An 11,233-nucleotide genomic window follows, 5' to 3' on the forward strand; every position below is an offset into this window, starting at 1 on the left:
ATAAAAAACTAGAAAATTTGGGTTGTTCTAAAACTTTTGACCAGTACACATATTACATACAGTATATATAAAAGTTTGTCTTCTTGTAATGTATTAAATATATTGTATGTATTAACATTTTGTCTTATTTACGGGTGTGAATTTTATACATAAATATAAATTTACTATTTCTCATGCTGAATGTCCAGAAACAGAATGAACTTGAAACTCTTTCACTCTGGAACTATTTTTTATTCTACATTAGTGGAAATAACATCACACATAGCAGGTTATTAATCTCATTAATACATTATTGAAGTTACCATTTACAGTTTGTCTTTTCTGCAAGAAGTTTAGCAGGTCTGTACAGCTTAGCTATATTTAAGAGATCAAAGATTCAACAGTTGGTAGCATCAAAACCACGGTACGTGACCCAATTTCTCTCGATGAGCTGCTGTTGCTAAAACAAACCCACAGCCTTTTTTTTACTGAGCTGTAGAGACGCTGTGGTTTTTCTGCACAGGGTTTGTCAGGGTTCAACACTCATAAATAGAATGAAATTGTAAAGAGATGGTGTGGTTTAAAAACCCTAAAAATATCGACCTGCTTTCACCCTGAGAAACTTCATCTCATGATATACAGTGGTCACAGCAAATGACAGATCTATTGATACTGATATTTTCAGACTTTCCAAACTGAAGAGGATTGCATAACACCACATTCATATCATGTGAGAGGGATGGTAGTAAATCACCTAAATGTGGAACTCATTACATTTCAGTTTAATGGCCTGTGACAAAAGACTTTAGCTAATTTTGATCAATGTCTATTCATATATGACTTTGATGTTGACATGAACACTATTTAAAAGTCAGAAAACGTTAATTGATGCACCTTTGATAAGACATGAATGTTGCACGTGCACATAAATAGATCTGTCACGCAGTGTGTCTGCTTCAGGTCAAACTGATATAACAGCATCATGTTGATTGTTGACCACAGTAGCTCTGTTCTGAAAAACAGCGTCTTCAGACATGTGAACAGACATATGGAACAATGTGGTTTAACTGTCACACACTAATAAACCCCAAACTCTACAAATAGACCCTGATGCTGCACATTAGCAGAAGCTCTTAGATGAAGGTTGATAATCATTCAAATGTCAGTCCAGATACTTAAAACTGCCAATATCCAGACATAAATAAATAATTCCAATAATGAATTCCAGTTGCAATGTTGCTTTAGCTGTTAAGCCATCTTGTCTTTACTGAGTTTCAATATACAACATAAACTGTACTGTGCTTATCTATGTTTTCTACATTCCATCTTTTCATCTCATAACCCTAACATCACACTGTCACTGTCTCTAATCTTGTTCTAAAAGTAATAATAGTACAACATATTCCTCTTAATTAACCAAGGACTGTCCTAGCTGACACAAAGTCATCCGGGGCTAAATGAGTACCACATTTTTGTCAACTCTCACTCACTCTGACTTTGTTGCATTCAGTCGGTGATGTTCAGTCTATTGATGTCTCATGGTTTGTTCATAGTTATAATCTTCCATTGAGCAGTCACTCCATTTGACACTCAAAAACATTGGAGATGCTAAAAATGTGGTCTTTGTTTCCTCTTCTTTGGCTGGCTTCTCTGTGCTTGATTGTCAAACATCAATTGGATTGCAAAGTGAATTTTGCACTGGATATTATTATAGAATCATTATAGTTCCACTAATGTACTACACCAGTCCTGGAAATTGTAACATACTTTTTCTCCTTACACATGTAAAATAGCAAACGTAAAGTACCAGTTTTAAGCCTCTCCCTAGAAATGTGTTTTTGTTCTCAGTCACCTGTGAGACAGAACAAGGTTATGTGTATAGCATCTTTCAAGCAGATATAATTCAGTAATAAGCCAGTACAAAAAATTGGATATTAATGCACATATTAAGTATAAATGATCAAATTGAAATACTAAAAACAATAAAATAGATAAATGCAATAAAACATTACACAGTCCAATATATGAATTCTCCTTGTAGCTTTGGTTTGGTCTCTACCAACTTTAACATCTAAATGTAGATAAAGATAATCGCTAACTTTGTCTTCCTACCATTTGGTGCTGGGTAGTTAGCATCCATGCAACTTGTCTTTTTTCTGGAAATGTCTGACCACAGTTTTAAGTATAGGAGGTTGGTAAGGGCTGAGACCTCACAATTGAATCAATTAATTAAATAAAAAAAATGTACCTGTAATCACGAACTTGATAATCTAGGTAATATTATCTGGCATATTCATAATTTTCTCTGCTCTGATGCTGACTGCCAGGCTAATATCTGTCTATGTATTACTATACAAGGACAACTGTCAATTTAATAATGCTTTTTCGGTTGAAATTGGCCTTATTTGGCAAACAATACCAATCATGTCAGCTGATCCTCCTAAATAAATAGTACCCCCAAATGATCTACCATTCTCTGGCTTTCCTGCTTGTTTCTACCTCTAATAATATAATGAGAGAAAGAAAGAAATGCTTTAAACCACAATTACACTCACCTTTACTGGATTGTAGAATAGACAACATTGGTGTCTGTTGAATTAGGATTGGTACCTGCTGACAAGGTTTGTCGTGCTGAGTAACTGGCTACTTTTTCTGCTTTGGATACAAAGTTGAGAACAAAAATCTAAAGATTAGCTCTATGAGATAAATATGTTTTATTGTCATTCTATTTTATCTCATGCATATGTGAGCAGGTAAAGTGAGAATTATTTTGTACATTATTTTGTTTTTGTATATTTTTAACTGTATTTTGCAGCGGCCATATGTATTTACTTGTTTGCAAGTCTTTTTGTAGCTATCCTTTTTTGCATGGTTTGTTTTATTGTGATGATTTGGGCTTTTGCATGCTTTTATTTTGACTTTATATTTGTTGTGTTTTTATGTAATTGTAGTTTGACGTAAACTTGACCTTGTCTCACTCCTGATGCCAAATTAGCACTGTTGTGAGCCACCTGTGGCTAAGTGAACAGACCATTTAGGTGGCAATCAGAGCAAGAGAAGCAGAAATACAGGAGAGGACAGCAACAGAGGGGTTGCAAAGATGGGGGCATGAGTAATGTATGAGCCTACCTCCCATGGAACACCTTGGGGTGACGGATTCCACATGGAAAGAGGATAGAGAGGCTCAGTTGGGCCTACATCCTGGAGAACGCAGGCCATAAAACAGTTCCTAGCAGAACCATACCCCTCATGCCAGCAGCCCATCATCCAGGGTGTGACTGAACAGAGAGAACACAAGGAGCCCACAGCAGAGAGACACAAGCAGCAAAAGTAGAAGCAGTAGAGGCAACAGCAGCACTATCAACATGAGGCACTGTAAAGCAAAGCCAAAAGAACAGACATCACCGACTGCTAGTGGCAAAAATTGGGAGGTTAAAACATCTCCCCTTCATAGTCCCTTTGACCACCGGCATTTGTGCTATGTAGTTACATGCTAACTTATCCTAAGTGTAAGTTAAAAAAGGATGGTTGAGTGGCCCTGAGTTTTTTCTACTGCAGTCTTTGCCGGAGAAGAAGAGCAACGTTCCTGAGCAAAGGAGGCCAGCCAAAAAGCACCAAAATCCCTTTTAGCCTTGTCATTTTACTTGTTGCTGCATTGTTTTAATAAATATGGATTTGTTTTAGCTGTGTTCCGACTGTCTTGACTATTTTAAATCAGTTTGAGGTAATAAACCTAGGTGGCTTGTCAGATGTGTTTAAAAAAAACAGAACTTTGGGCACCCCTGCCCCTTAGTTTTTTTTTTTTAATCTGACATGTCGGGTGCCACCTAGGTTTATTACCTCAAACTAATTTTAAATGTTCTGTACTATTTCTACTGTACCATCATCATTCATAGCTCAGACTGTATTATATTTAATAATTTGTAGATGATTACAGACCTAATTTTTTTTCCAACATTAATTTAACAAATTATTTATTTACCTGTTTTACCTAAATAAAGGCATTATTGTATTACGTGATTCTCAAAATGTTGACTAATTACTTTTAAAATGCATAGGCTGTTGCTTCATCATCTTGCAACATTCTTGTGCCCAAAAGGAAGTAAACACATACGATATAATATAATACGTAATGCATAACAAGTATTTTACCTCTTTTCTTCCGATATTTTGTAACAAAAGCATATGTCACGTTTTCTCGATTAGCAACACTCGTCTCCACAGAGACTAAAATAAAAACGAAACAAATGTATACTTGTATATTATTCTGCAAGTGTCTGCTAAGTCAGTGTATTAATATAATAGTATAATAAATAACAATGCATGTTTTGTAGACTCACCTGAGTCTGTTACAATGCTTTATATTTGTCGTAGTTTTCAAAATAAACATTTCCTTTTTTAAATCAGTTAGAGGTAAAAAACCTAGGTGGCTTGGTTGGCCCATTTTAAAAATCAGAACTTTGCTGCCCCTAGTCTCTTTTCACACGTCTGACATGTTGGGTGCCACAGGGCTCAGTTGTTGGGCCTGTTTTGCTTTCTGTACTATTTCCACATCACCATCATTTATTATTATTATTATTATTTTATTTATTTATATACAGCTTTATCATCTTATAGCTCTGATTGTATTATATTTAGTAAGTTGTAGATGATTACAGACCTATTTTTTAAAATTAATTTAACAAATAATGTATTTACTTGTTTTACCTAAATAAAGGCATTATTGTATTACGTGATTCTCAAAATGCAGACCATATTTACTTTTAAAATGCGTAGGCTGTTGTTTCACCTTCTTGCAACATTGTTGTGCCCAAAACAAAGTAAACACATATGATGTAAAATAATATAATATGTACTGCATAATAAGTATTTTACCCTTTCTGCCAAGTCAGTATATTAGTATAGTAGTATAAAAATATATGTTTTGTAGACTCACCTGGGTCTGTTCCTGGCATTTCTGAAGAAAAGCAGCCCACTACAATACAGAAACATAATTGAGTCAAACAATTGTGGAAAAAGTGCTTAGAACAATAGAGGACAAAGCCCCTTCTATTACCATTAGACTTTAATTCGGAAGAAATGTGAACGGTAGTGAACAGGGAAAAGCGAATTATTTGTTGATCCCGTTTGAATTGAGCCATGAATTACACATATGTTCATCAGTTTAAAAGAATACTTGGTTTATTGTCAAATTGTTGAAGACTGAAAAAAAAATTATTAGAAAGACTACATATTTCTAAGTTGCATGGATGACGTCTCTCTGAAGACACGTCTGTGTGTATCGCACCGGGACGTAACGTTACCTACACCTGCAGAGGATCGTTCTTTTGCTTATCTGCTGATAAAACTTCACTGGATAAAACAGCAGGTAAGATAATGTTACATGTGTTGTGGAAAAGAGCTAAGATAGCTCGCTATGGAGCAAGCTGAGCATCAAGAAAGGTGATGTAAATTGCGCCAGATAAGAGATGTATTTCACTGATCGGTTTCACGCAAAACTTTGTGAAAAAAAGTGGTCATACAACAAACCTACAATAAACTGAGACTTTCTTCTGTTGAATTCTTTTTTTAAATTGACGTAAATTATATTTGTAAACCATGGCTCAATTCAAACAGGATCAAAAAATGATCTGTCTCTCCATCACTACCATGTAAATTTTTTTCTGAATTCAGGTCCCATGAGGTCCTTCGGAAGGGGAGGGACTTTGCCTCTATAGGCTCAAGAACATGTGGACTAGGCCTGTATGTTCATGAAAATTGGGCAATTAAGTAAATATATCAAAGGTTTGTAATGAATGAATAATATGTAATAATAGGCATAGTCACCATGGCAGAACTGTATTACAGAAACTACATACATTAAAAAAATATTTTCACCTCTTTTTTTCTGACAGTGATATTGTCCGATCACCAAGAGCAGTACAGCCACACAGAAAATGTTGAAGACAACTGATAAAAGGATTGAGAGATCAGGGAAGCCGTTGGTTGAAGAAGTGTCTGGACTCTCTGGACTCTCTTGAATCTCTTTAGATGATTTAGTAATACGTTCTGTAAATTGACAAGATGGTGTGGATATAAAAAGAGCACTTTTACATCATCATTTTGTATTCTAGGAGTTCTTCAGAGGATTGAACACACCATGTAATGCCCACTTCAGACCAAAATATCAACATTGGATGGGAAAACTTTCCTAATTTAAAAAGCAAAGGTCTCATTTATAAAACTGTGCATAGGATCATTACTAAAAGTGATTTATAAAACCGTGCATACGCACATCTGTAAGCATGATCCCTTTATAAATCAGATTACTCACAAGTGTGCGAACGTGAATCAGCCTATTATCCCGCCCGGTACACGCTAGTGCTGTAATCGGGCTTTTAAAGTTAGGCCCAACAAGGCCCAAGCCCGACAGAAGTAGTCAATGCAAAGCAGCTCATGAATGCTGAACAGTATGTTAATGACCCTTGCATGCAATTGTTCTTTTGTTACGGCGAATCATGAAGACTGACGGGGAAAAGCCAAAAACTCAGTTGCTCTGAAAATTGCTGCAAATTGAATTTTAATTTTGGCCTGTTCTCGCACAGTGTAGGGAAACCTGATCTACTGACTACCTATATTAATATCTTCTAAAACGGCAGGCATTATGGCACTGGAGAATGGCAGCAATCTACCAGACCTATAAGATAAGATTCAACAGAACTATATATTATATCCAAACAAGCCTTAGTTATAAAGTTGAAGAATATATATGATATTTATATAAAACACTTGGCTGTCTGCCATTTCCCGTTGGAAACAGCCGGTTACCCCCAGAGTGGGGAGGACCTGTATTTGGCCCGGTTCTGGCGCATTGCCCTCTTTACTGGACCCAACTCAGTAGATAGATCATAGACTCATAGATCCAAGAGCACAGCTTTACAGAATTTAAATCGCCATATTAATCGTCATCACCGTGGTCCCTGAAGTCTCTTTCTATCCTGATTCTTCCATGCAGCATCATGCACAGGGGTCACCATAGTATTTATATGTTTAGAACAATTTGTGATTGTTAACGCCTTGCCAAAATCACAGCATAAACTAGTGGTATCCCCCACCCCGAGTTACAATTAGAAGACGAAAGTGTAACAGGTAAACACACTTGTCTTTATGCAGGTTTTGTCATGAACAGTATTAAAGTTCAGACCGATAACGAGGACATTAAGGGTAATAATTGTGCAAGAGCTTAACGGCTGTATTTCCAGACTTTGACATTTGATAATTATTGCGCAGTATTAAAGAAAGATATTTAGTTATTTACACTGTGATCTACAGTTATCTAATGGTAGGGTACTTTATGCTATCCTGTATTCCATACAGTGAGACAGTGCCAATTAAACATAAAGAGCAAATTTTTATTTAAGATTTGAGTTGTTTTTTTAAAAGGTGTTTATGGATCAATTATTAGTGCCCTATATTTATATCATGGGATCCATATTGGATACCAACGTCAGATGACTCTACAGTGTAACCCTATGGGGCGGATATGCTATCTTGAAATAAATTGCTTATTTTCACCTTAAACAGGCATATACATGTTATCAACGTTTGTCAATATGTACAAAGCCCTTACGGAAATATTCCAGTGTATATTTACCTTCTATACCGTAAATGGGACTAAAATGCCCATGTAGTGAGTGACCACGTCGCCTAATTAGTCTCTTGGCAGTGTTTGCTTTTCTAATGTCCGCTAGCATACAGGCCAACTATAGCTAGCTTTGTGTGTAACGTAACAAAAACCCACCCATCTCAGAGGAGCAAAGCTTAATATTTCATTCAATAAAATTATGGTACAAAAGGAGCACTAACACCACAGGTCTTATGTTGACAACGTGGATGCAGATATAGGAAACTCTGAAGGGAGTCGTAATATTTAGCTACCTAACGACTAACGCAAACATCGGCATAGCTGTCTAAACTTGTGAAAAGCCAAACAACATCCCGTCCAAGCTGTGTTTCATTTTCCCTCCAATATTATTATGAAGATAATAAAGACACCTGGACTCGGTGGAGACCAAAAGCCATAGCTATGACTGTGGCAAGATCACAAGCATTTAGGTACATGGAGTGCTAGCAAAAAAGCCAACGCTAGCATAAGGCTAACTTCAAACTTCATTCATTTCTTTAGCAGGGTTAGAGCTTTTTTCAGCAGTGTACACATTAACGATGATTTTACTATATTTGTCCTATGTAATTTGAGAGATATTGAAGAGAAAAATTGACATTTACCTCACAATAATGAACAGCTCCCATACTTTTTGCCTTTTTGCTTCATGGGGGGACTTGTGCAATCTTTTGCTGCTTCCCTGTCTTTCATTGCAGCCAAACGCACAACAGTTGGGCATTTTTTCAGTGATTTATGTCATATATTTATTAAATTTTTCCAATATTCCCTGCACTATATCAATGGGAACCAGATGCATGTTGGTATCAAACATGGAGTCTATGAAATACGTGACCACCTCAGAACCAATCGCAGAATGGTATGCTCAGAACACTATTCCCTAGTTGGCCACACTCTCTAAATATAGGGCACTAGCAATTATCATTCAGTATAAGCGCAAATAGCTCTGCTGGATTTAGTCTTCATGATAAAGTGGATAATATGGAGTGAAAAAACTGCATGAGGCATTAACAATTGAAAATATTACATTTACTTTCTGCAGTCTGACTTCAGTTCACTGCCTCACCATCTGCGTCGCCAATTCCCATTGTCTCCAAAGTGTGCTGTACGCATGGATCAGAGTTTTCGTGGAGGACCGTACATTCTCCCGTCAAGTTTGTTTTTTATACATCACAACCTTTGCGTGGGAAGTGGTGTACGCCCATTTTTAGCCCCGTTTTTTGCATACGCCACGTTTATAAATGAGACCCCTGGTTACTAGAAAATGTACTGACCACATGCATGCTCCCTAGGAGATGAATACTTTTTATTAGAATCAACTAATGTTCTCTCCCCTCCATTAAAGGGAAAAAATACTATAAGCATGTCTATAACCATACTAGCAGCATTGGGGAAGTACTAAGGCAGGGGCTCTGAGCTAAATGCTATGGTAAGCATCTTAGTTTGGTGATTAAGCATGCTGACCTATGCTAAGTGGCACTAAACACAGAAAAGACTGAGTGGACTGTCATTATCTCTGTAGGTATTTAGTTATGAACTCAAGAACTAGATATTTAAAATGTTGACCCAATTATGACACCAGAAAAAATGCTAAAGGATCACTAAAGTGATTAAATGTAAAAGGTAAATTGACTGTATTTTTATTGCGCTTTTCTAGTCTTAATGACTACTCAAAACACTTTCAAATAGTTCAGGCAACATTCAGACACATTCAAACTCTGTGTCCGAGGCTGCCATACAAGGTGCTAGCTGCTCATCAGATAAACATTCATTCACATTTACACACTGATGGCACAGCGTCAGGGGCAATTTGGGGTTTAATGTCTTTCCCAAGCACAGTTCAAGTTCTGTTCAAGGTTTCTACCATGAAATGGGAGGTTTTTCCTTGCCCCCGTTGCTCAGGGGGTAATTTTGGTTTTCTGTAAATTAATGAGTTGACTGTATGGTCCAGACCTGCTCTATATGAATAGTGTCATGAGATAGAACTTATGTTGTGATTTTGCGCTATATAGATGATTTACTTGTAATTTACTGTTACTTTTTAATACAAACTTGGTTTTTCAACAAATGGAAAGTTTTGTTTAATTTGAAATAATATCTCACCTCTAACAGACAGCCAGCTCTCTGGTGATTCTCCATGTCCAGATATGCTGCACTTGTAGATTCCTTGATGAGATTTAGAAACATTGTTGATGATGAAGTTTCCTTTATATCCAGTGCCAGTGAGGACGCCATCTTTAGAGAAATCAGCTGGGAGGTTGGAGGCAGCCATCTTGTTTTTGCAGGACAAACTCACACTTTCTTCCTCCATCACAGGAACTGCGGGACTCTCCAGGACCACTTCACTAGCTTAACATAAAGAAACATTCATAGAATTTTTCCTAAAAATGTTCTCAGTTGATTAAGGTGCGCCCCAAAGTGACTGTGTTGCAGAAAAGAAAAACTGATGTTTGTACGTGTTAGATACCAAATTTATAGTATTTGGCCCACATTGAGATTGCAAATAGAATTCTGTAGAAAGTTATTGCCATATTTCATAGACCAAAAGTTGAAGACACATTCAAATGCCAATATTTCAATGCTTATGCATCTGGCATGATATGTAAGTATTTATTATATTGTTAAGTTGCAAACTAGTTCCATACGGAAGAGTTTGGTTCTAGCATTTAAAAACTAAAATCTATATCTAAAATCTTTTTTTTTTAGTTAGTGGATAAATACCAGTGATGGTAATGTTGACGCTGTTGCTTCTTTCTCCCTCTTTATTTTCACACCAGTATTCTCCACTGTCTGATGTAAAGGCAGGTTTAATGGTAATGGTTCCTGTTGTTTCCCATTGGGTAGTATTTGTTGAAACTTCTTTCAAATTCTTCATCACTCTCCATTCAGATGAGTAATCCAACTCACAATCTACAGAGATGGATTCATATTCAAAGAACTGCAGTTTGTTGGGAGCAATATGAGGAAAAGCTGCATCTGTGACAGAGAGAAAGAGAGTTACAGAAGAAGTATTTTACCAAACCTGTTACTTAAAAAATTATTCATAATTAAAATTAGTTGATACACTTATGCCTTCTAAGCAGGCAAAAAAGGTATTTTTTAATTGAATTTTTCTGCTTAAAAAAGAATGAAGCAATCATATTATGCAACGTACAGGCAAAGAAGTTGCCAATTTATTATTAAAATTAAACAATTGTAAGAATGTCTTTGTTTATAAATGCTAACTGCTACTTACCAGCTTTCTTAGCATAGCAGTTCTGAACAGCAAGTAGCAGCCACACATCCATCACTAGAAATACAAATATTAGAGCTTAATACCAGCTAGCGATTGTATGTTTCTTCAAAAGCTAAATACTTATAATAATTGGAGGAACACTGTTTTATAACATCCTTCATTTAAGTGCTTTGATGCCTAACTTCTGTACTCTTGTGATTTGTTTACTCATGAAAATAGTCAGCTATACCTTACGGTAGTTTTAAAACATCACAACAGGTGTGTATTGACTTAGCATTTTTATTGATTTAACTAATATATCTATAGCTATATATCAAGTTCTGATATAACCAAAAATCTAACCTCTCTAATATCAAGCT

The 11,233-nt window shown here is 36.2% G+C and overlaps 1 protein-coding gene across 2 annotated transcripts; it reads right to left on the bottom strand.

Moving 5' to 3' along the window:
• Nucleotides 1-267: 267 nt before the first annotated feature.
• LOC114545927 (low affinity immunoglobulin gamma Fc region receptor II-a-like) lies at nucleotides 268-10,933 on the bottom strand. 2 transcript variants are annotated; one of them, XM_028564546.1, is made up of 8 exons: nucleotides 10,875-10,933; nucleotides 10,361-10,615; nucleotides 9,743-9,988; nucleotides 5,857-6,027; nucleotides 4,916-4,954; nucleotides 3,109-3,257; nucleotides 2,535-2,631; nucleotides 268-1,831 (listed from the first exon to the last, which is right to left on the bottom strand). In XM_028564546.1, the coding sequence occupies exons 1-7, from the start codon at nucleotides 10,924-10,926 to the stop codon at nucleotides 2,623-2,625; spliced, it is 921 nt and encodes a 306-aa protein (XP_028420347.1). In that variant the 5' UTR covers nucleotides 10,927-10,933; the 3' UTR covers nucleotides 268-1,831; nucleotides 2,535-2,622. The 2 variants fall into 2 exon arrangements, with proteins under 2 accessions (XP_028420347.1, XP_028420346.1); XM_028564545.1 differs by having other exon boundaries at nucleotides 2,535-2,634.
• Between the last annotated feature and the right edge of the window lie 300 nt (nucleotides 10,934-11,233).

This window comes from Perca flavescens, chromosome 19, assembly GCF_004354835.1.
Source record: "Perca flavescens isolate YP-PL-M2 chromosome 19, PFLA_1.0, whole genome shotgun sequence".
Lineage (NCBI taxonomy): Eukaryota > Metazoa > Chordata > Actinopteri > Perciformes > Percidae > Perca > Perca flavescens.

What these genes read in the sequence shown, in the direction of transcription:
- LOC114545927 (XM_028564545.1), bottom strand. Translation starts at nt 10,926, where the DNA reads ATGGATGTGTGGCTGCTACTTGCTGTTCAGAACTGCTATGCTAAGAAA. An exon ending in TCACTGTCAGAAAAAAAGAG is followed by an intron (nt 4,955 to 5,856) that starts GTGAAAATATTT and finishes TCTGTATTGTAG; the next exon opens with TGGGCTGCTTTTCTTCAGAA. An exon ending in AATGCCAGGAACAGACCCAG is followed by an intron (nt 3,258 to 4,915) that starts GTGAGTCTACAA and finishes CTCTCTGTTCAG; the next exon opens with TCACACCCTGGATGATGGGC.